Source organism: Phycodurus eques, chromosome 1, assembly GCF_024500275.1.
Source record: "Phycodurus eques isolate BA_2022a chromosome 1, UOR_Pequ_1.1, whole genome shotgun sequence".
Lineage (NCBI taxonomy): Eukaryota > Metazoa > Chordata > Actinopteri > Syngnathiformes > Syngnathidae > Phycodurus > Phycodurus eques.
The window spans coordinates 19,260,306-19,286,944 of NC_084525.1; the positions used below are offsets into that span (position 1 = coordinate 19,260,306).

Genomic DNA, 26,639 nt, shown 5'->3' on the forward strand with positions numbered 1-26,639 from the left:
CACAATTTTACCCAACGGTGGTACTGCATCTCAGTCACTAGAGGGCACTGCATAAAAATATTCTGTCTAAAAGAGGCGATGAAGAAGAAAAGGACACGAAGAAGATTTTAGCTTCCTTTCGAATAGATGCTAGCTGTGTGCTGATCGGTAAATAAAGTGAATAAAAAAAGAAATAGAAGACTGATTCTTGAGAACAGTTCACAGACTAAACCAGACTCTAATGAACAGGAAGCCCAGACAGCGCACGGCCAGCCCGCCGTGTGACTATTTGTGTGAACGCTCATAAAGCAAGCTGCTAATGCTAACGAAAACAAGCATATGTGACATCAAGCTGCAATGCAATGTGGATTATTTTTATTTTTTGTGTGTGGAATAATTAACATCCTCATTGTTGCGTTAATTGTTGTTGTCGTTTCTGTGTATGTTCCACTTTATGGAATGTGTTCCTTATGTAACTGCCACATTGTTGATTTATGTTGCACTGTTATTTATTATTATTATTATTTTTTTTAATTAAACCATTACTTTAGGTAGTGTCTGAAAGAGTGACCCCGTGGTCAATCCTTCACTTACTTGAAGGTGGCCAGCAGGGTGTTAACTGTCAACAACAACAACAACACCACCACCACCACCAACAACACTAAAAATGTTTTTGTATGGTGGGACACTTCCCCCTGAGTGGTAACTGTTGAGAACATCAACTTTATGATTAGATCATACTGATGTTCCCTGAGTAAAATAAACATTTGCATGTTGAGCTATTGAGAGCAAGCTGCAGAGTGTTTGACTTTTCAAGTCAATGGACTTGAGTCCGAGTGAAGTCACGAGTCGTTGCTGTTCAAGTCCGACACTCGGGAAATTTTGTTGAGGCTCAAGTCATCAAATTCATGACTCAAATCTGACTCAAGTCCAAGTCATTTGGCTCAAGTCCACACCTCTGTCTTCCAATGGCAATGTTGGAATTCCACTGACGGCAAAAATTATTCATGGTTCATTGTAAAAGATCACAACTGAAATGAAAGTGTAATTATAGAAAAGAAAAGTTGGTATTCCTGTCAGTCGGGAGTGCTGAAAACCCCCCAAAACAACGGAACTTTGGTGATCACATGATCGCGTTGTCTGAAATCATGATTTTGATCTAAAAACAATAAATTGTTCAGTCTTAGGTTCCACTATACCTTTCATTTGGTCTGACTGTGCAATGAACGTCTTTGTACTGTTAAAAGTGCTGCTTGAGCGGGTGTGAAAAAGTAAATGTGTGCTCAAGAACTTGGCTTTCTCTGTTTGATAAAGCTGAACACTCATCACTGAACTGTCTGGAGAGGCCTTACCTACTTTACTTTTTGGCATCTGTCCTTCGAGAGTGCAATAATCGCTCTAAAAACCTCTTCTCATAAAAGTGTCTCCTCATAAGGACACTAATGCACATGGATTTAGGCAAAGTGGTGGCCACAGTGAGAAAATTTGTACATTTCTAGCTGCACTTGTCCGACTCAATCCACGCGCATTGCGAGCTGCACTCCACACTAATTTTAGCCAAAAGTAGCAGTACGGCTGAGATCCATTTTGTCGAGAGAGAAGCTTGTGAGAAAGCACACGCATTAAATGTCTGAACGTCAACAGCATCAGCGTGGCCTCTATTGAAACAACACCAGAATTTCTCCCCCTTTGCTCCCACCACGCTCCTGACTTTGTTTACAGTACAGTTACAACACATTTCAGTATTGTTGATCCAGTTTCTATTAGAGGCAGAGATGACATAAACACATTCACATTGTAGCAATGAGCCAAATGTTCAAGTGCAAACATAAAACAATTATGTTATTGGAATGACTGAAATGATAAAAGGAAGAGGTCATTAACTGTTTGTGACAAGAAAACCCACACAAGGCCTTAGCAGAGATTCGAAACCAGAACCTGCTGACAGTGAGGCAGACATGCCAACCACATGTACAGTATCTCTGAGCCCTCCTGAGGAGGTAATTACGACACCACTAAAACAATCCAAACGTTCAGTTTGGAACATGCAAAATTTTCAATATTATGTTTTATGTTGTTGTAGACAATAAAACCATGTAAAAATGATTTAGTATGAGATAACCGCTCATTACACACACTGCAGTTGACAGAACAGTGTGTGGGATGTCAAAATCAGGTATAGCCATTGAAAAATTGAGGAAATGAAGGAAACACAAATTTTAAGAGAATTACCATTGTACTGTCATTTCTCTTTTGTGGGTTAAATGACAATTGCACCAACATTTGACTGCTTGTTGCCAGAGTAAAAATAAGAAAGTGAAAAGCAATCCGATTTATTACAATTACAAATGTGCTTTGTCTTGTTTTTGGACACTTTGGAGGCTGCACTCCGTAATCAGATTTTTGTCAGCTGTTGTTTCATTTACTTGCATGTTAGATGAGCTTCTGCACTGCATTGCGCTTCTTTCTCTGTTCCTTGTTTCAAAATGGTAAACTTCGTACGTTGAAGGTGAAAACTGCACCAGTCAGAGATGATAATTGAATAGCCGGTGCTGGTTGTTGATTGAGAATAAAAAGCCAATTATCATAATAGGATATGGGACATAATGACAGAATTAAATGAGTGTGACAGACACACAATAGTCCTGCTCTGTCATCGCCTTAGCACAGCTCGCCTATTAGAATTAATCTGGTTTGATTAAAAATGCAAATGGCTCAGAGTCGGGAACAGAGTTTACATGTTTTTATAACATTGCACTGAATTAATTACATGAAAATTGAATTAGAAAGATGTCGGACTGAGGCTTTATGTATGTATGTATGTATGTATGTATTTATTTATTTGTCATCACCCTCCAGACATTGCCACGGAGAAATAGGTATTCTCTCATGGCCACAAGAAGAGGTAATGAGATTAGTGCTTCTCTCTTCTTTTCACAAGCTGATTGTTTGGTTCATCGAACCAAGACGAACTGTTATATTGTAACCACACACGATGTTTTATCAAGGTCTTAGTTCCACCTACTGTATTGTCTAGGCTGAGAGCTTTGCAAAATGAAAAATCCCTTGCGTAATATAATAATACATAACATAATAATAATGGCTGTGATTTTTACATTCCATAAATGATGCTAGTTTTATTTTATGCAACTGACACCATTATGAAACAGGATTTCTGGGTCACGTGGGTGTTAGGTAACCTCCTAACTGTATAAACATGCATTTAAAGTGACTGTAGAGCTTTACTGACTGATTTCTCTCAAGAAATTATGTTATACAGTCGTGCTCACCATTATTGGTACACCTTAATTTTCTGCATAACCTGTATAATATCTTCAGAAATAGATGGAAATGTACCAAACTTATATCATCAGGATTTTTTAATAATTTTATTGAATTATTATTATTTAATTAATTTAATTATTATTTTCTAAAAACAATGAGGTTTATCAGTTTGAACATTAAATACCTTGTCTTTGTAGTGTATTCAATTAAATATAGGTTGAACATGATTTGCAAATCATTGTATTCTGTTTTTATTTATCTTTAGCACAACATCCCAACTTCATTGGAATTGGGGTTGTAGCAAAGTCCTCCACCATGCTTGACTGTTGGCAGGGTGTTGTTCTTTTCCTTAAACACTTCATTGCACCGTTTGTAAACATACCTTTTTGTGTGTATTGCTAAAAGCTCTATTTTTGTTCCATAAAATATTGTTTATCATTTGCTCTTTTGTATCAAACATAAGTTCTCTATAGAAAAATTTTGTTTCACTTTCTTCAGGAGATATTCCACGTTTAGTGCTTAAACTTCCTGTGTACCAATAATGGTGAGCACGACTTTACACAGATTCAGTAAGTTCGTCTTTAGCTTATACCATATATTTATTGACTTCATGAACAAATGTACCATTAATGTAATTTGGAAAACAAATGGTTGGTGAATTTTTGTGGTCTGGTAAGATTGGCATTCGGTCTAACAACATCAATAACAAATAATAGTTATATTAGAAGGGTAAAGTCAGAACTCTTACTGGAGTAAAATATATGAGGGAGAGAGAGAGACTGCTGGTGGAGGCTGTTGTTTCTTGGTGCGTGTGGAAAATTTCAAAATCACTTGTTTACAATTCCAGCTTAGTTCTCCTAACATAAAAATTATCCTCGCATTGGGTCCCTTGAAAGGTGCTATATGCTTCAATTTCTCGTGTATAATACGCTCTCAAGTATAATACGCACCCTCAAAATCAAGAATTCACTTCTAGCAATGCATACTACGTACCACTGATTTGCTGATATCCATGCGCAAAACATGAAGTATTATCCGTATTTTATTAGGTTTTTCAAAGGAATATTTTGCCTGTCTCGCTGTCTCTCCCCTGTTCCCGCACACCGAGCAGCGCGATGCATTCAAAACAACTCTGAAATAACAGTGCTAAGTGCAACAGCTCAGCAAGTAACACAGCAAGCAAATACAACATGCTCCCACTTCCCTCAGAGCAACACATCAATAAATACACTTAAACTGTTCATTACAGTACTGTTAAAAGTAGTACAGTCTTACCGCGTAGGAGCTTCTCCTTGGATTTCATTCCTAATCTGACATTAGTTTTGTTTGTCGAACTGTCGAGCTGCTTTACGTTCTTCTGATCACGTACTTCTGCCTTGACAACAGTGATCACTTTCTTCTTAAAAAAACACTTGTCCTTCTTTTCCACACCATTTTTTTTAACTTGGGAGATGTGATCTGTGAAGTGGTTTTACAAGAAATAAATCTGCCAAAGACGCCAAAATCCGATACCATTAAACAGCAACATGGTGTCTCCATAGAGGATTGGTTGTGATTCTCGGGGTGCGTTTGGAAATGTACTCTGGCGCTGCTCTTCTACACTGCGGATCGGAAACTCAACACATTGTAACCCGCACTCTCAGAGTACTACATCTATGGTAAAACAGTAGTTTAGAGGTTAAAAATAGAATAAATTGACCTAGGTGTACTGACATGGTGCTGTGCCTGCTTACATACTTCGCGCTCAGACAAAGGGATTCCACCTACACACGCACGCACACGGACAAAACGGATTCCATACAAAGTCACATAACTTGCATTCTATCCAACAATGGATTGTTTGAGTGAGAGCCACCAGTTCCTGTCCTATGCTTTTCGTAGTCACATTGGACTCTGTGCAACGCTGACCTTGTTAGAAGTGCAGATCGGTAATTTTGCTGTCTTTCGATGTTTTCGTTCATCCCATTCTGCCTTTGGTGGGCAAACTATGGATCTTTGATAGCCCATCTATTAAACCCATGTTTTGTTGTTTCTGTGTTAGAGCAGTGTTATCTGTGCTTGGATGATGTTTTAACTTGGAAAGGGGAATCTTTTAAAAATACTTAAATTTATCTGTTTGAACAGATGTGTTGCGTATACATGCAGCATTGGCCACCCACCTTACTTTATTTCAGCTTTACGACCTGTCACATGGAGATGTCAGGCTCCAAATAAATTCTGGCCATGTTGCTCACAAGGCTTTTCATTTAGGATCATTTATTTTGCAAAGAAAAAAGGGGGGGGGGGGAAAAAACAACACATTTTGTTATGACAGGACAGGATCAGTTGTAACTCGGTGCCCGGACATCAGCTGGATGTGATGAAATGGAAAGTATGCTATCGATCTGTGTGTGTCTCTAAAGTAACATAAGCAATGAGTGGCAGCACAAAAGAGGCACTGTATGTCACACTGGAAGCGAGCTGGAGTTAAAGAGGACAATGAACTCCAAGCAGTCTCGTGGCATGTCTTTGTTTATCGTTTGAAATCTCAATGTATATTTGTCTTTTGGGGGAAGAATCTTATCCACTTCTAAACATCTGGAAAATATTCTGGCTGGTTAAGACTACAAAAGCCCAATGAGCTGTTTGCCCTGCAGTGAGAGCTTATATTAAGGTCCTATATTTCATATTTGAAAATTTGTAATTCTATTAACTATAATCATCTATTTTCAGAAATACTTCTGTAGCAGATCATGGTTAGGTCACATGTGTTGCCAAAGGAAGTAGCCTCGGTGTATTGCTCAGCAAATGCTCTGATTGGCTGCAAATGATACAGTATATTGAGACACTGTCTCTGATCTCCAGCATCAGCCAATATTCATTATATTGTATTGGCTTTACTTTGGCACTGCACAAAGTAGCTACAGTTAATATCCACAATTTTGCTAATAACGTAGCAACTGACTTAACGCTGTAGTTATTACTGTCAATCCATGCATCATTGTACAATGTATATTATTTATCTTGTGAAGAAGTACAGGGGGATAGAAACTCATAGTTAAAGACAAGGACAACTGTTTATATTTAACAACCAATGTAACCCCATTTAGCATGTTTACATGCTGATTCCATTCAAAAATCAGAGCATCTCATTATGATTTGAATATGGTGCTGATTCCATTGTCACAACATGCTTGCTGTTGTTTGTAAACTCTTAATATGTTGCAAATTCAGTATAAATATTTTTTTTTATTTAACTTGCGTGTACAATACATTTTAATGGCATAATTTACGTACAGTTTTTTTATTTTCCTATACTTAAGTGCCGTGTTAATGTTCAAACTGCATAATGTTACTGTGGCTTACGATACTATCAAATGCATGAACACTTAGGCCTACTACGCTACTGTATTTTAATGTTGTTGATGATGGTGGTATTGGATAGTTACAGTAAGATTTTTTTTTAGGTGGTACTTGGTATTGAAAGTTTGAGAACCACTGTCGTAGACTATATTGTATTCTTGTTTGTGAAGCTGGAGGATAACTCAATGTGGATCTAGAGCAGCTGCGTCAGTAAGGCCCGCTATACACATAAAACAATCGGCATGTTTTGTTTGCCGATTTTGCCCCTTCCCGACCAAGCACGTTAAATACCAGACATTCTTAAGTCTTATAAGATTATCCTATAAGATTGTGTTTAGGTCTGATGTGTGTTAAGAGTGGATTCGTCCGGATTTTAGGGTCCGAAACAGGTCGGGGCCGACAATCTTAAATAATGAACGTGTTCAATATTTAAGACCAAAACTCTTCATGTGTGTGGGGAATGCCGACTTCTCTCGAGTCATGACGCCGAGAATGGTGACGTTGAACAGAACGTCGCCAGTCAAAGATTGTCTTATGGGGTTTCCAAAAATATACGTACACCCTGCTCGGATATTTGGAACGGCAACTAGGGACGTCCTGATCCAACTGTTTCACATTCGGTCCGATACTGATATTGCAGCCTTGAATTTTGTCCGATACCAATATTTCTCCAATCCAATATCAGCAATGATCACACATACTTATTTTTTTTAGCATAGAATGTTATAAAAGTGGTGGAACAGTGGATGACCAGTAAGCACATCTGCCTCACAATTCTGAGGACCTGGGTTCAAATCCGGCCTCGCCTGTGTGGAGTTTGCATGTTCTCACTGTGCCTGTGTGGGTTTTCTCCAGGTGGTCCGTTTTCCTCCCACATCCCAAAAACATGCGTGGTAGGTTAATTGAGGACTCTAAATTGCCCGTAGGTGTGAATGTGAGTGCGAACGGTTGTTTGTTTATATGTGCCCTGTGATTGGCTGGTGACCAATTCAGGGTCTCGCCTCTCGCCCAGAGACAGCTGGGATTGGCTCCAGCAGGCCCGCGACCCTAGTGAGGATAAGCAGTATGGAAAATGAATGAATAAATACTGGAGCCGCTCTAGTACAACAGACAGTCAATTTACAGAACACTTTGGAGACAAAGACATTGACAAAAAACAATTGTGCAAAAAGATGCAGAGTCCTCTAGCACTTAGAGCAGTTCGAATGACTTATATTGCGATAGTCCGGTGCAATGACCATTGTGCAAAGGGCGCTGAGACTTCAAGGAGTGTATGCGGTTTAAAGTGACGAGTAGTGCGATCATCTGGGACAATGTTGGTTGTGCAAATGTTACAGAGACTCCTCAATCAGTGTGCAAATGGAGCAGATGCTACTCCGGCATGAGTGGCCAGTATATGCAAATAGTGCAGCATGGCGAGACAACTACAGTGAGTGCACGAGTAATACATAATTGGGCCCACAGAAATGACGAACTCAAGTCAAAAAATTGCCAGCTTGTTGTAATTATTACTTTGTTGTTAAAATGACTCGAAAGGACTCGAAACTCAAAGTGTAAGACTTGCCGCTTGACTTGGGACTTGACTCGGGTCTTGAGGGTAAAGACTTGAGACTTAATTGTGACTTGCAAAGCAATGACTTGGTCCCACCTGTGTTGGAAGATCAATTTTAACTTAAAAAGGATCGCTCTGTAACAGAGAGTGGTTTGTGCACCACTATTTATTTCATACAGTGTAAAACACCACTGACTGTACACAATTAACACACTGTATGACTCACTATTATTTCCATAAAGCGGACTTAATCATTTCCGTCTTGAGTACACAGGTTCGTTTATATGTGATCTGCGATTGGATGGCGACCAGTTCAGGGTGTACGCCGCATCTCGCCAAGAGTCAGCTGGGATAGGCTCCAGCACACCTGCGACCCTAGTGAGGATTATATCCACAGAAAATGAATGAATGAATGAATAAAATAAATACAAATTATTTTGGGAAATGCTGAAAAATAACTTCAATAAAATCAACAACAAAAATATAGATTTAAATTGAAAGATAACCACTGCTTAACTTAAACATAAGTATATTGTACATTTGAATAGATTAAATAAAAAAATAATTTGAAAAACATGACAAATAATCTCAATAAATAATAATAACAATTTAGTTACTTTTTTATTGTCAGTATATCATGGGAACATCATTTGCTTTCTCGGCTATACACTTTAGAACTTGATGCAACTGCGGTTTAGTTTTATTGACAATCGCTCTTCCTGCTGTGCACATCTTGGCCTCTGAAGGGCAGTGTTATACACACAATGAGATGCACACTAACGATCGGTAACGAAGAAATTAGAAGTCATGATTGAATATTGTTATTATAACTCGTTTTTCACAGAGTTTAAAGAATATGTACCAGAGTGTATTGTTATATTGCCCGTTTGTATGTGATTATACAGCGTTTGTGTACCAATATTGATTATTTTGAGAAATGTAAGTGCCGCAAGTTCAGTGCTAATTTTCGTTAGCACGTCAATGGTGCTTCTTCATTCATTGTGTGTTAGCTTGGAGCCAGCGATTTTTATGAACAAAAACGAAGAAAGAAACGAAGTTTGTGATGTATTTGAACATTCAATAGGTGTAATTATTTTATTTTGTTATGCGGGTTTAGTTTTACGGTGAACTTCAACTGGAGTGTCAATAAACAACTTTAAGCAAGCAACATTCGCTCTTACTCTTTTCTACTATGTTAGCACCATTAGCAACCTGTTGTAATCCGTGGGATCTGCATGAGCTGCTGGATAAAAGTGCTGGAGTGGAGCATGGAATGGACTCCCTGTCTAAGAGTGGTAAAATCGGAGATTTAAGAGCCAGATCCAATCTGATAGTTGTTTTTTGCTAACATCGGACCGATTTCTGATCTCAAAGATTGGATGGGGACACCCCTAACTGCAACTCATAGTGTCCCTCCAGGGGCAAAACACAATTACTACATTGTGCTCTTCCCAGTTGTGCACATTTGAGGCCATGAAAAGAAGCAGTGTTAAGTTGGGGCACAAAGGAATCCTGTGAAATGTACTTCAGGAGGAGGTGAAATGCAGTGCAAGGGGGAGACGAAAAGTTTGAGTATACAGTATGATGATGACAATTCTTGTATATATCCATCCATCTTCTAAAGCGCTTGTCTTCATTGGGGTCAGAGCTGAGCGGGAGCCAATCCCTGCTGATCTTGGGCGAGAGGCGGCGTACACCATGGAGTGGTCACGAGCCAATCCGTGAGGTCTTGTATATATCAAAATGCAAAATGGGTTTGATTAACACTGGCTAAACAGTTAAAAGTGTCTTTTTGTGTGTGTCTGTCTTGAAAAACGGAGAACATTTTAAAGAGGTTAAGAAAAGCTGTGACCACATCTGAGAGTGTCAGTTAGACCTATTCGGTAACTGCACTGTTTCAACTGTACCCCCACAATGACAGCAGGAAGTGAGGTGGTGACAAGGAAAACCATGATGTGCCACACAGAGGGGCAAAATCAGGCCACTCGGCACGAGAGGCAGCGAGTGAGGGGGAGTTGACGTGACCACAAAGGAACATTTTGCTGTAGGGACTTTTTATCTCAGTTTTTTTCTTAACTGTGTTATGAACATGACTGAACTGTTATGGGGTCAACATAATTAACCTGAACGAGCGCCACAGCATGTGCTGGGTAAGTACATTTTGTCTATGGCTGTTGTCGTGGAAACTGGACATGAAACGTGACGCCTTTTCCTGATGCTGAGCATGATGTCCTGCATCAAGTTTAATCACTTTGACATTTGTATGGTAAAATCGAGAAGCTGGATAATTGTGTGACATTTTTCTGATACATTTTGTGTTTTCAGTCCTTCGTTGCAATTCCTGAATATTTTCATTACTAATTGACAGAGATTATCGTTGAGATCTTAGAAGGTTCCTGAATGAATTTGAACGCTATCCAACACAGCTCAGTGAGTACATTTTCTTTTAAAGGCATCCACAATTAAAACAAATTATTATTTACAAATTACAGACCGTTACTTCACAACAATTATGCAGATTTTAACATATTAATATTTATTAGAAAATTATCTTCAAACATTCAGAAATTGTGTCACAGCAAGAAGTCTGAATTTTCCAAATGCGGACACTCGCGTTTTCATGTTTCTTATGGACATTTTAAATGTATTTTACACTTTATCAAAAGTAGATTACTGATTCGTGACTGACCGCATGGACAGGAGAAGTAAGCTTTATGGAGCAAACGGGGTATGTACTGTAGCTGCAAATATGCCTTAATGATATTGCTTCTGGCTCAGCAGATTATAATTAAGAGGAAAGGGATGCAAGATTGCATAATATCAGAAAGGGTTATGCAATTCCAATTGAGAAAATTGTGAACCAAGCAACACTTCATATCTCACAGCACATTTGGATATGAGAGACTTTGCAGTGAGTCTTGCAAGACCGTGGCCCTAACAGCGATGCACTTAGCACAGCACAGTGCATGGTCGACTGACCCTTTCATGTGTATGTGATGCCGCGATGCAATGGTGCAGTGCCGTGCCTCGGCGGCTGGCGGTGCATTAGGTGGAAATTGTTCAATTATAGGAACTCTGATTGGCCATTCTTGGAATTATAGTACAATATTGTGATGTTATTAAACGAGGTTCAAGCTGCTGTATGTTTCAAACAAAATATCAATTAGAAATGACCTTTTATTCTTTTGTGGTCGTTTTCCATAGCCTTCTATTGTAGAATGATACACTGTATGGAGAAAAGTCCCACGATTAACTTCTTGATGGTTGAAATTAACTAGAACTAGAACTAGACCCCTTATTTCCTCCGGAATCTTAATTCTCTATTTTACCGAGACCTTCTGGACAATTGTATGCTTCCCTTTTCAGTTCTAGTCTACAAAGTGAAGTTCATAAAGGCAGGTGTAGCTATGTTTGGTGTGGAATCACATGACTAACCCATGCACTCAAGCCTATCAAACACCTTTGGTTGGAAGTAGAACAGAGACTGTGAGCCAGCAGGCTCTGTCTCAAGTCCAACACCAATGCTCTAAACTCACAAATGCCCTTCTGGATGAATGGACTGGAATGGATTTTTACAGACTCTTGTAGAAAGTCTTTCCAGAGTGAAAGTTATAGCTGCAAAGGGGTGACTGACTATTTTCCATTTTCACAGCCTGTAAGTGCAGTGATCATGGAGCCAAACACTGTAGTCTGCATTGTACGTATCTGAACGATGTCATTCTTTTGGTCCAGTCAGTTATGCTTATCGAGAAGATCACGTCTGAGCGGTCAAGCTGGAAAACCCATCAGACCTTCAAGGAATCGATTACAGCATGCTCTCGGGCCTGCGCCTCGTCTTCATATCTAGTCATTCCTCGAGGACGCTCATTAAAGATTAATTTGCTGTAATTAGTGTATCATGTCAATTTAATGAAGCCCTAGAAGGCTGGTAGAGTCAGAGGGGCTATCCTTAATTCAGACTGATGCTATTAGATTAAGAGGTGGAGAGGGAGTCAATAAAGCGGGACAGATTATCAAAATATTAGCACCTTCTGCTAGCACTGCAGGCTGCTGTTTTGTTTGTTTTGTCCCTTCTATTCTAGCGAGCTTCACACCTGGCTCTGGAGGGCAAGTACGTTACTGTATCAGAGCCAGCTAATAGGTGCAATGGTGACGAAGCTGTGTGTGCAAGAGTGTCAAAAACAAGTGTGGGGATTTCTCCAAATATCAGAACCTTTTCCTGTGTGTGTGTGTGTGTGTGTGTGTGTGTGTGTGTGTGTGTGTGTGTGTGTGTGTGTGTGTGTGTGTGTGTGTTGCAAGCTCAGTGCCAGGCCTCTTTAATGAGTCTGTCAGGCGCTGTTAGCGACGGCGTGCTCCCCTGGCTCGGCGCACTCCTGCAGACACACTGTGATTAGCCGGGCCAACGGCACACCACCGGGCCAGATTAAACACTCACCATGCCGCCAGGGAACGAACACACGTATGCGCGCGCATACACACACACACACACATACATTGCTGTACAACGTGTGCGGTCTCTCGCTCAAACAAGCGCAAACACACACACAGACACACACACACACACACACTCTTCGTGTTCCGTGTGTGAGAACAAGGCAGGCGGTGACCCCTCACAGTCGCAGCCCAAACACAGACAAGAGCTGGGAGCATCTGGGAAAAGCTGGGTGGAGGTTGGAGGAGCTGTGGAGGGTGGGAAAAAATGGTGAGTGCCAGGAGAGAGGAATTTCACACACCATGTTCCTTTTGAAAGATCTGCTTAGACAATCAAGATGCCCCTTAATTGTTCAGTTATCACCTGTACGAACTGTAAAGTATGCTAATGCAGGCACATAACTAAAAAAAACAACAACAACAACAAACCTTTTAATATTTTTAGCCAACATGACATTTAGTAAAGATTGATCAAGACTTTCCTGCAGCTAGGTTAATTGGCACTTAGTGGCTCTAAAGAGTCAAGTGGAAAGAATAATTTGGCCTGTATTGCAGGTGAATGCAAAGCACGTAAATCGGTTGTCAAGTGTGAGTGTGCCAGATGTTCTGTCCCACTGCTCTGCCATGTACAAAAGAAACACATACAGTAAATGTGCGTGCAACAGTATAGAACAGGGACAGAGGATGTGAATAAACCAAGCAGAAATTGTTTCATGTAACTCTCTCATTTTTAGCAAACATTTATTGGAGTATTATTTAGATATAAAATATGTGGTCTATGAGTAAACATGAATACACAATGGAGGGTGGGAGGGGGTGATATTTATGTTTGGTGATGTCTTCGTCACATATGCAAAAACATGCTATTCAGACGTGGAAATTGTTTCAAATTATGAAAGAAATGCATGATATGTCTCCTTTAACTGTCAAACAAGAGTAAATGAAAACCAGCACTAATATAAAACATTAAAATGTAAAACTCATAACATTCTACCTTTTCACCTCAAGTGACAAGCATATGGCAGCTAAATAACCAGCGGCTAGCGTCAGGAGCTGACCTAGCCATTTACATGTTCACTCAGTGTTCCGTCTTGCCAGTCAGCAGATGGCCTCATATGCACGCCTGTCAACAAAACGTCAACTCAAAGTACTTTGATCATACAGAGTTGCTCAATACAGACTGATGGCTTAATTTTTGTGACCTGTGTAAATCCAATGCGGCGGGTGGCGTAAATCTGCGCGGAGGCAGGTTAGACCGGGTTTTGGTAATTTCGCAGACAAGCGCAAGCCATCGTTTTTAAAAAGGGGGAGGTCTGCAGCCGCCTTCAATCATGTCCAATCAAACTTGCTCCTATCATTCCCTTTAAATGCGGTGTAATGAGTCTCGCATCCAGACATCTCTGTGCGGAAGAGGACGGGGCGTTATCGCAACAAAGGTCACAGGCATTCAATGTTTTTTTTAAATTGTCAGTTAAATGCAGAGATTTCTCTTGATTCTCTGTATCTCTGTATCTCTGAACGTTACTTGCTTAACGTCATTTATTGACACTCCAGTTGAGGTTCACTGTAAAATTAAACACACAACAAAAGAATTCCAACAAATGGACTGTTCAAATACATTACTGACTTTGTTTCTTTCTTCGTTTTTGTTCACAACATGCTTCGTCCCGACCTGAATACTCATTGTTTACGTACGGCGTAAATATGGCGGCTCCCGACGGAGCTCGTATGCAATGGAGATCTTGTTTCTAGCTGCTTATAAGTTGTTTTTAATCAAGGTTTTTTTTTTTTTTTTTTTTTTTTTTTTTTTTTTTAAATAAACGTATGAAAACAATCCCAACTAAATGACGTGACGTTCACGACAACGTGCGCATGTCACAAGGGTCTTCCAATTAATTGTAGTGCACATCATGTAAACAGCCGAGAGGGATAGATCACGTCACGTAAACAGTTCACCAGAGATCTTTAATCGGAATTTTTTTTCCAATCAGAATGACAAAAAGTCTCCATGTAAACTTGGCTACTGTGTGGTTGGTCCGCTGAAGACGAGCCCTTCACCTGTCCATCAAATATACGTTGACGTTCACTGTAGTCAACTACTGACTGAATAATGTGTGCCACTGAGGTTATGTTTAATAAATAGTTAACGTTCCTGTGTTTGTCTTCATTGGGGACTAACACACACAACAACACGGGGAGGCACTGATGTTTTAAACGACTTCGCCACAATGGAAAAATGCTGTTTCGCTCCTTAACGCGTTAGCTCGCAGGCTAGCTCGTTAGCTCACGGCTAGGCTACGAACACAACAAACAGTTAACTTTCCCTTAAGTATCTCTTTTGTGTGAATCTACACGCTGCACATGGAGCAAGGCTGTGGAGTATTGGACAGAGCCAACACCGGCAAGAGTGTACCAGTCCGCCTGCGTTCTATGAACCCACTACCAGCTAATGACAACTCTGTCGGCTCACTGTCAAATCCATACGCCGGCTCACCACAACAATGACCATTTATTGAGTCCGGAAAAACTATCATTGTCCATTTTATTTAATGAACGATAAGTTGATGTCGTAAATATTGTGACAGCCCTAACTCTCAGTCATACAGTATATTCTTCAAACTCTGTTATATTAGTATTACCCTAACCCTAACCCTAACCCTTATATTAACAATATTGGATTGTGACTTCTTCTACTTTCTTTGTTACTGCAAGGTTTTATCTCATTGCGTGTACCACACTGCATCTCAGAGGTCAAGACGTGCACAGCAGGAACAGCAATCTCAAAAAAGGCACACACATACAGAGGCAGTGGAAGCTCCTTAAGCCTCACTACATTATTCCTATCCGCCGCGACATTGTCGATAAAACTATGCCCCAGATGCATTACCGCACTTTTGGAAAAAACAAATGCTGTTCCCAGCATATACTGACAGTAAAAAAAAATAACTGGATTGAACTTGAATTGTTATTTTGTACTTTCAAAATATAATTTGTATTTATTATTTATTCAGGTTCTTTGTCATGGCTTTCTAAATTGTTTCTTATTTAATCTAGTCAATTGTAAAATATGCTTAAGCAGTGGTTATGTTTCAATTGAAATATATATGTTTGTTGTTTGTTTTATTGAAGTTATTTTTCATGATTTTGTAATATTTTTTTATTTATTTTATTCACACTCCTATTTTTAAAGTTAGTTTATGTAACTTATTGGTTAATAGTAAATCGCTCGATAAAGCCCTTTCTAACATTCCATACTACAAAATAAGTAAAGTATATATGATTATTGCTAATATCTGGTCGGACTGATATCGGTATCGGCCAAAACTCAAGCCTGCAATATTGGTATCGGATCGAAAGTGGAAAAGTTGGATCAGGACATCCCTAGTTCTTAAACTGTTGGACATTTGCTCAGTCGTTTCTTTACAAAGTTTTGAACCTCGCCCCGTCCTTGGTTGTGAACAACTGAGAATTTCAGGGATGCTCCTTTTATACCCAATCATGACACTCACCTGTGGAATGTTCCAAACAGGTGTTTTTTTTTGTTTTTATTTTCAGCATTTCTCAACTTTTCCAGTCTTTTGTTGCCCCTGTCCCAGCTTGGTGGGAATGTATTGCAGGTATCAAATTCAAAATAAGAGAATATTTGCACACAAAAAACAACAACAATGTTCTTCAGTTTGACACAGGACCAAGACCTTAAAAATTTGGTTTTGAGTGTAGTACCTTTTTAGCACACCCCTCTGAGTACAATAGCTGCTTTTCTCTTTTCTCTCAATCGTTCTACCTTACCTCCTCCCCTCCCTCCCTGCTCTCACTCCCTTCCAGTATGGGGCTGTGACGTTGAGGGAATGTGATGTGATATATTGTAGTGAATAATGTATTCAGCCAGGATTGTACAGAGCGAATAGAGCAGATGGCAGCAGGTTGTTCTCAATGTGTGTGTTTGCGCGCACACTTGTGTATTTAATGATGACAGTGTGTGTGATGTGCATATGAGTTTGTCTGTGTATGTGTGTGCTGACCCAAATGGGGGAGGAGAAGGATGAGAAGAAGGGGGTGGGGTGGAGGCAGTTCTGTGCGTGGTGCATGCGTGCCTACGTGTGCCTGTGCGCGTGTGTGTGCGTCCTTTGTGAGATAAAAAATGCAAATGGTGGATTATTTTAATACACATTTTTTCTAGAGCCCCAAGCCTTAATAATCCCTATACCAGTTGAAATGAAAATAGTATATATATATTTATTTCCTTTCAAACGCTCCCTCATTCCCTCATTCTTGTTTTTCCGCTCTTTTTTTATTCTCTGGTTGTAATTTACAAGCTGTCTAGGAACAAGATCCTCAGCAATGTAATTCCTTTTTGTTATATTTACAGCCAAACACTGACAAATAGAAAATGTCCAAATCCTGTCAGACCAAACTTCAATGCTCTTTACTTCTTTGGATGGATTTTGTGTCTCATATATGCACACAAAAAAGAGAACAACAGACTAAAGTGAACTAAAGCGATGATGTAAAGGTATATAACATGGATGTAAATAAATAAATAAAGTATGTTCAGTTCACCAGTTCTTGAAGATGAGCAATTCTAAACACATTTGAAGTAATACAGCGACAATGACACGCTAACTTGACAAAGCCTGGATAAAACTGTTTACTTTTTGGCATTCATGTTACAATTTAGGGATGGGAGAATCTCTTAGCAAATGTTCTGAACCCCTGCTTTCATCTTATTTCCATATTAAGCAGATAAATGCTGTCGGCAAGGTCTGCGTAGATGTTGGCCTTGGCTGATGTCATGTCGTTCTTTTGTCAGGCCACGAACATGTGACTGCCCTCTTCTGTCACATATTTTATTTTATCTTTTTTGGATTGAGACTGCATGAGTAGTTAGTGCTTTGACAAGTAATCAGCAAGGCTAACGTGCACTGAATGAAGTGTAATTAGCGGACACAAAACAGAAGTTGTCGCCTCCGGATGAAGGTGATAGATTAGCAGAAACCACATGCGATAGCAGTGGGAATGCAGAGTCACACATGATGCGATATTCCTGCAACATTTTGCCAGTAATAACAACAATATCACCATACAGCAAGAAACAATACTGTATATCGTGATAGCTAATGAAGAAGGGAAAACATGGAGAAATCGTTTTTTCACCCGAAGCGCGCATGAGAAATAATGAAACCTCCAGTTCGATGGCAAGTTTATCTGTCCATAGCATTACAAATGTAAATCTATCAATGTTTGTTGTACATGTACATTTTCTTGTTTTTACATATTGTACATTTATCATTCGACACTTGGTTTATTGAAACAAAGTAACAACGATCAGTTCCACGATGTAATAAAAAACATCTCCGGGTACTCCGGTTTCCTCCCACCTCCCAAAAACATGCATGGTTGCTTAATTGAAGACTCTAAATTGCCCGTAGGTGTGAATGTGAGTGCGAATGGTTGTTTGTTTATACGTGCCCTGCAATAGGCTGGCGACCAATTCAGGGTGTACCCCTCTCGCACGAAGATAGCTGGGATGGGATCCAGCATGCCCGCGACCCTAGTAAGGATAAGCGGTGTGGAAAATGGATGGATGGAGATAACCTTTACCAGTCCAACAAAGGGGAATTTGCATCATTTCAGCAGCAATAGCAAGTCATTTGGCTGCCAGTACGTCCACCAGTACAAGGTTGATGCAATAAATACAATTAAAAAATAAATAAATAAAATAACAAATATTTAAGCCATAATTTTGTAATGATTACAATTATAGACTAATGATTATGTTGTGAAAAATGAACAGTATGCAGAATGATTTTATTACATACAGCAAAAACTGTCCCATGGTAATGTTCTTGACATAATTTAAAAAATATGGAAGTTCAGACAACTTGTTCTGGAAGTGAATTTCGATAAATTGTGAGCATTGCAGTCATAGCCATAAATGCAATTTTACTAATGATTAGACTAGTTTTATAATTAATAATTGGCAGGTTTGATTTATTTTTATAAATTTTAATTAATGTAAAGCGCTTTGGATTGCATTTTTTTTGTATGACAACCGCTTGTAAATTCAGTTTGATTGATAATCCCTTCCGATGTTTCGGCTTTCGGTTTTCGGCCTTGAGTCCCCCCACTTGCGGTTTTCGGTTTTGGTCAAGAATTTTCTTTTCGGTGCATCACTCGTTATTAATATATGTGTCATGTTGACAGCACATGGAGGAGGAAAATACTGAGATTTACGTATTAAAAAGTTGTTAACTGCAGACGTCGGACAAATATTGCCAAATGCCGTCCCTAATTTGGAAGTGTTTTCATTAGAAATATACTGGATGGTGGCATTCCACACTGACGATAAACGTTGTCTTCCGACATACAAGATGGAAAGAAACAAAACAAAAGAAGCATATTCTTTCTTCCTTGAATGAACCCTCAGTGTTGTTTTGCTTGTTTCCTTGATGTATCCTGCTTGAATGTGAGCAGATTGTTGTTTTTTGGGGTGGTAGAAAGCTTGTACAAGGTTGTCTCCTTGGCGTTAGGTACTGAGCATAATTGAGTAAATGTATTTAAGTATTTCAGCGAGCTCTATTCAGCCTCTCTGGGATGGTTGATATTGTACTTAGGATGAATATTGCCCAAGGCTATTCATTAGTGGTAAATAATTGAGAGGGCCGGATAGTGCTAAGGTGAAATGCCTGTTATTATTTCATGTCGTTTGTGTTCTTCTGGCTCTTCGGTTTAACGATATTAAAAATGCACAAGTCTTCCCACAAATGACTCACTCCAAAGGCTGTTTCACAGGCCACTAATAACTAACAATTCCTCTTTGTGGTTTTCAACCCGTAGTGACTTCATCAATTCTCTATCTGCTTTTGATCATGTTCTTTTTAACGATGTTATTTTACTCTTGTGCTTTTTCCATTTAGTAAGACTATTGGTGTAACTCTAGTTTGCAGATGCTTGAATCCTGTCTGCACACTCTCCTGTGTAGGAGCGCAATGCAGCTATCGACCTGGCAAACGACATGCCAATATGGTGCTAAAGTATATGAATTGTAAGAATTTACGTTAGCCATAGATTTTACATCAGTAGTTTTTGGATATCTCACTGGCAAACAAATACATCTGCCTTATGCCAGCACTGAGTGGTCCATTTAAAATGGTCACCGTTTAACGTTGTTGCTTTTCTGGTCATACAATTTAAATTCCAATGATCTTGGACAGCTAGTTTTCGATTGTATTCGGTAGTTCTAATTTTGGTTTGATAAAAGTACGGTTTTGTCTACATTTAGGTTTGTTTTAGGTTAGTAATGTCTGGTTGAAGGGTTTAGTAAACAATATTTTAGGGTGGTCAGTCTTACCAAGTTTTGTGCGTGTTTGTGGAATTGTAAACATTTGGCTTGTTTGGAGCTATTTCTAGGCTAAATTTTGTTTACTTGTGATGAACTTTTCGGCTAGGTTTGAGCTATTCTTGTGCTATCTTTTGGCTAACAGGCTGCTGATTTTAAAGGGATCGGTCCAATACTGACACAACAGTGCTAGTTATAGCTCAAATATGAAATGCAGTCAGATGTGATAAAAATGTGACTCATCATGACTTGTATTTGTTAAATAATTTCATTAAGTAGCATAATATGGATTTCACAAAAGGAATGTCTGACAACAAAGTTTACCCATGCTCTGTTTGTATTTAAAGTATCTTACAAAAATGGTGGGCAGTTGCACACTTGCTTCGCTGAGAATTTCATTTTAATCTGACTGCACAAAGTCATGGCTGAAGTTTCAGTTGTTCAAATACAGTCGTTGCTGTGAGCAGCATGCCGAGTTCACTCATTGTGCCCCAATACACCTTCAGTCAGTCTCCACAGTCTTGGCTCAGTGCCGCTACCTTGTTGGGGTTTGTGTGTCTGCTTGTCAGTGTGAGGAGGAACGCAGGGATACAAGCAAAGGGATGGGGGGGGTTAGTGTGTATTTTGGGCGCAGAGGATGTCAGCTCATTAACCTCCATTCACGAAACCACCCCCCCACCATCCCAAGGTGGAATCACTGTGTTGTCTCATGCCATTACTCCTCCCCCTGTACACGTGCGTTGGGCATGAGGGCTGTAAAGGATGTAGCGGTTTCAAGAGGGGTGTGTGTGTGGGGTGGGGGCGTGGGGGGGTGTTTGGCTAGACATGTTCCTTTGCAAATGCCCTGCTTGTACCTTGCAAACTAAAGCCCCACCATGTCGTTTCCTTCCCCGCTTTTGTCTTCTCCGTCTCCTCTCTCTCTCTCTCTCGCTCTCCCTCTCTCTCTCTCTCTCTCTCTCCCTCTGTTTCTCTCTCTCTCTCTCTCTCTCTGTGTCTCTGTCTTTCTATCTCAAACCACAGGCCCGGTACAGTGTGGGTGAGCGAGGGGTCAGGCTCCACTCTGCCCCCCCTCCAGGCATCAGTCCAGCTAGGAAAAGACTGCCCACTGCTGTGGTGAGATACATTAGCAAAGCCCCTCTCAGTGAAAACATCCCCTGTTTGTGCTGTGCAGTTGTTCGGTGACTTTAGACCTCACAGGAGTACTAACTTATAGAACCTAAAATGTTTATGGCAAGTCGTAATGAACATAGCGACAAAAAACTTTCTAACAATAGAACACACAAACAAATGTTTCACAGACTTGAGTGAACACAATTATTCTATAATAGGGTGGCACTATTTTCATTGTCCAAAAATAGGATGCCATTTTGTTGTTGTTGGGTTTTTTACTATTGGGGAGAACCTTCATAACTTTGGTAACCTTAGAGGGACTCGAAGCAGATATCCGTGTTTCGTTTTTAAATCAATTAAATAGTCTGTTTGAAGATTAGTGTTGAAAACATATGCCAAGACATAGCAATATAGTGCTGAGTTGTTGAGACATAGCTTAAACATCTTTTTCACTGTTTGAATTTTCCTGATTTTGTGGGCGTGGCTAAAACAGCCCAGTGACATCACGGGGCTGGGGCGTATACTTTCTATGCGAGTTCCCTCCCCCACTAAATAAGTGCAAAGTGACGTCATTTCGTTTGGCTGCTCAGTTGTGAGTTAGCTATGCTTAGCTTCCATAACAAGGCCAATTTACCACTCCAGCTTACGATGGCAAGCTGAGGATGGCTACACCCCGAAAATGTGTCTTTGCTGGATGCCTCAATTTACAGAATAGCTCGGTGATGTTTTTATCAGCTCACAAAAAACGAGGAAATAAAAAAGCGATGGATTGGCTTTTTAAAGACACACGCAGATGACTCTGCAGTGCGCATTTTACGACAGAAAATATTGTAAACTTTCACCAGAGACAACATGGCTTTGTGGTTAACTTGATACTTGAATGGGGCAGTGCCTACTGTCTAACTACCTGGGCTTCCTCCTACCGTCCCGCTGTCGTCAGGTGCCGTGTTCAGCTGTTTCACCAACAACGAGGGTAAGTAGACTTGTGTGCCTGATTTTTATGATTATAGTCCACAATAACCTTTCAAATTTGAAGTTGAGCCTCCTAACGTGATTTTACATTATATAAGCTGTCACCCCCTTGATTCCTTTTGGCGCCTCCATTCGACACGCCCACAGTGTCTGAGAGCTGAGAGGTGGCCTTTATTATTCAAGTTTTGAAACCTGATTTTATATACTTAGCGATTGTTTTTAATTGTTTTATTAATTCAAATTTGGCTTGTTATCATGACTCTTCTCTGTGGTGTGTCAAATTTACATTCCATTATTTGGGCCTGCTTAGTGCCGCTTTAATATGCTAATGGACTTTAAAAAATGAAACAATGCCAGAACAATAGATTTAAAATGTGAGTAATTAGGAATTGGCATCACGGTCGAGTAATTGATGAAGAATTAGGTCAATTTGGTCATACTTGGCAAATAAAGATGATTCTGATTCTGATTGTGTTTAATTGATTGATTGATTAATTGATTGATGCGTGTGTTTGATTGATTGATTGATTTATTTATTGCCTTAAGGCAATTGAGGCAAAATGGAGTGCACTACTTAGCAACTCGCAGAGGCCCTGATGATTCAGTTGCAACTGGTTTGCTGTCTAAAGAAATACGATGTGATTTCAGCTTTGTGTTGTCAGCTTGAACTACATCGCTGCTATGGCAACTCATCCAAGTAGCATAATTATTCTGCACCCATACAACACTGACATGGAAATCGAACAACCCTACACAACTCTCACACTTAAAAGTGATATTTTAAAAAAAATGTATCAATTAATTAGTTGCTAATATTTCCCACAGTATATATAGTTGAATGCCCATCCCTAATATCCATCCATCCATCCATTTTCTACCGCTTATCTGAGGTTGGGTTGCGGGGGCAGTAGCTTTAGCAGGGACGCCCAGACTTCCCTCTCCCCAGCCACTTCATCCAGCTCTTCCGGGGGGGATCCTGAGGCGCTCCCAGGCCAGCCGAAAGACGTAGTCTCTCCAGCGTTTCCTGGGTCGTCCACGGGGTCTCCTCCCGTTGGGACATGCCCGGAACACCTCATCAGGGAGGTGTCCGGGAGGCATCCGAATCAGATGCCCCAGCCCCCTCATCTGGCTCCTCTCGATGTGGAGGAGCAGCGACTCAACTCTGATGACCGAGCTTCTCACCCTATCTCTAAGGGAGAGCCCGGACACCCTGCGGAGGAAACTAATTTTGGCCACTTGTATCCGGGATCTTGTTCTTTCTGTCACGACCCACGGCTCGTGACCATAGGTGAGGGTAGGAACGTAGATCGACCGGTAAATTGAGAGCTTCGCCTTTTGGCTTGACTCCTTCTTCACCACAACAGACCGATACAAAGTCCGCATCACTGCAGACGCTGCACGGATCCACCTGTCGATCTCCTGTTCCATTCTTCCCTCACTCGGGAACAAGACCCCAAGATACTTGAACACATCCACTTGGGGCAGCATCTCATCCCCGACCTGGAGAGGGCACGCCACCCTTTTCAGACTGAGGACCATGATCTCAGATTTGTAGGTGCTGATTCTCATCACAGCCGCTTCACACTCGACTGCGAACTGCTCTAGTGAAAGTTGGAGATCACGGCTTGAAGAAGCAAACAGAACCACATCATCTTCAAAAAGCAGAGATGCAATACTGAGGCCACCAAACCGGACCCACTGTACGCTTAGGCTGCTCCTTGAAATTCTGTCCATAAAAGTTATGAACAGAATTGGTGACAAAGGGCAGCCTTGGCGGAGTCCAACCCTCACTGGAAACGAGTCCGACTTACTGCCGGATATGCGGACCAAACTCTGACTCTGGTCGTACAGGGACCGAACAGCTCATATCAGGGGGTGCGGTACCCCATACTCCCAAAGCACCCCCCCCCCCCCCAGGACTCCCCGAGAGACACGGTCAAATGCCTTCTTCAAGTCCACAAAACACATGTAGACTGGTTGGGCGAACTCCCATGCGCCCTCAAGTCCACTGTTCCACGGCCAGGACAAAAACCATACTGCTCCTCTTGAATCTGAGATTTGACTTCCCGACGGACCCTCCTCTCCAGCACCCCTGAATAGACCTTACCAGGGAGGCTGAGGAGTGTGATCCCCCTGTAGTTGGAACACACCCTCCGGTCCCCCTTCTTAAAAAGGGGAACCACCACCCCAGTCTGCCAATTCAGAGGCACTGTCCCCGATGTCCACGCGATGTTGCAGATGCGTGTCAACCAGGACAACTCCACAACATCCAGAGCCTTTAGGAACTCCGGGCGAATCTCATCCACCCCTGGGGCCTTGCCACCGAGGAGCTTTTTAACCATCTCGGTGACCTCAACCCCAGAGATAGGAGAGCCCGCCTCAGAGATCCCAGACTCTGCTTCCTCGTGGGAAGGCGTGTCGGTGGAATTGAGGAGGTCTTCGAAGTATTCTCCCCACCATCGGAGCCAACTCACCACCAGGTGGTGATCATTTGACAGCTCCGCCCCTCTCTTCACCCGAGTGTCCATCCCTAATAATGTTATTAAAATTGTTAGATATTATATTTTTAGTAGGGGGGATTGATTACAAATAATGTAATGAATTAGAAGCTTTGTAAGTAATTGATCTTGAATATTCACATTTTAATCGTATAACAATATTTGTCCGATAAAGCAACGTGGTTGAATCTACAGTAAACAGATTTTAGTGGACCCTTGAATCAAATAATTGACACAGACAGGAATATTGTTAACTCTGGAAAAATGCATTTAATTGCATTTCAATACAAAACAGTATAAAAAATAATCGAAATTATCCCTGGTCAAAATTAAACAGACCTAAGGTTAAAGTGCCATTTTAGGACAGATTTTCAGAACAGTATTTGCTTTAAATGGTTTCTCTGTGGCTGTTAAAAAGTTGAATCACATGTCGCAGGGTTGAAGTGCTTCTGTGGTATGAAAACTCCTTTTTGGACAAATGCACAAAACCACGGTTATCAAGGCTTCCATCGGGCATTTTTTAAATGAAATTTGCCTCCTTCTCGCAACGCTGCTTCATCCAATTCCTCCATTTTGGTAGCCGAGCTCTGACATGTGCGTCAGTGTAATTGGTGTACCAGGAAATCGTACACAGACAAAGATTCTGTGTTTTGTGGAAAACAAAATGCAATTAATATCTGTTAAAAAAAACATTTGTTTGTAATTAATTAATCATGTTTGAGTCCCATCCCAAATTTTTAGTATTGCTTTAAACATCTCTTGAGCAATATTTTATCACGCTTGATCAACTATCGTCATACTTTGTACTATCAAAGGTTGAAAATGTCTCATGAAGTAACCACGCACCTCCTGACTGGAAATTATGCTCCTGAGATCCATCCATCCATCCATTTTCTCCTATCAGTGTCCTATCAGTGATAAGATTTTCTGAGCCGCTTATCCTCACAAGGGTCGCGGGAGTGCTGGAGTCTATCCCAGCTATCATCGGGCAGGAGGCGGGGTACACCCTGAACTGGTTGCCAGCCAATCGCAGGGCACATACAAACAAACAACCATTCGCACTCACATTCACACCTCGGGGCAATTTAGAGACTTCAATTAACCTACCATGCATGTTTTTGGAATGTGGGAGGAAACCGGAGTGCCCGGAGAAAACCCACACATGCACGGGGAGAACATGCAAACACCACACGGGATTGAACCCCGGCCCTCACAACTGTGAGGCAGACGCTCCTGAGATAACAGATGGAAATTCCACACCCTTTGTGGGCAGAGTGAGACAAACACAAAGACAGACCCCAGAAGATGACCAGGTCATGCTGGGGAGACTCTTATTGAATGATCTTCAGTGCACTGTAACTCTCTTGTGCACGAGTTGTTAAATCTCCTGATTGAACTTATTTCTTGGGCCAATCATTGACTCCCTCCACGATCTTATTAACAAAAGAACCGAAAAACTATAAATGAATCCAACTTTTTTCTATAGTCCCTATCTTCAGTAGGTTTGCAGGTGAGCTGGAGCCTATCACAGCTGACTTTGGGCAAGAGGCAGGGTACACCCTGGATTGATCACCAGCCAATTGTAAGGAAAACATAGACAAACAACCATTCACACCGAAGGACAATTTAGAGATGGCAGTAAATATCTTGAGACTTCAAGTCACAGTTCTGAGGACCGGGGTTCAAATACCAGCCTCACCTGCGTGGGTTTTCTCCGGATACTCCGGTTTCCTCCCACATCACCAAAACATGCATGGTAGATTTCTTGAAGACTCTAAATTGCTTGTCGGTGTGAATGTGAGTGCGAATGGTTGTTTGTTTCTATGTGCAGGGTGTCCGCGCCTCTCGCCCGAAGATTGCTGAGATAGGCTCCAGAACGCCCGCGACCCTAGTGAGGAGAAGCGGTACAGAAAATGGATGGAGGGAGATAATCTTTATTATTCCCACAATGGGGAAATTTGCAATGTTTCTGAAGCAATAGTGGATACAGGAAATACAAAAATAGCATGCAAGACAATACATTTAAAATAAATAAATTAATTAAAAGAACAAATATTGAAGCCAAAATTTATTAACAATCATAGAGTAATGATTATGTTGTACAATTGAACATCATCCAGAATTATTTTTA

The 26,639-nt window shown here is 40.7% G+C and overlaps 1 protein-coding gene across 6 annotated transcripts in view; it reads left to right on the forward strand.

Annotated features, from left to right (window-relative positions):
* Positions 1-26,639, forward strand: part of LOC133407880 (thymocyte selection-associated high mobility group box protein TOX-like) — a 118,847-nt gene that overhangs the window by 26,142 nt on the left and 66,066 nt on the right. For 4 of the 6 annotated variants that reach the window (XM_061686237.1, XM_061686321.1, XM_061686410.1 and 1 more), the window contains exon 2: positions 20,949-21,041. The exons of 1 other annotated variant lie outside the window; for it this stretch is intronic. In XM_061686237.1, the coding sequence (XP_061542221.1) occupies positions 20,949-21,041 (93 nt within the window). Of the gene's footprint in view, positions 1-10,151; positions 10,309-20,948; positions 21,042-26,639 lie in introns of those variants that run through there. One more of the 6 variants, XM_061686568.1, reaches the window with a different exon arrangement.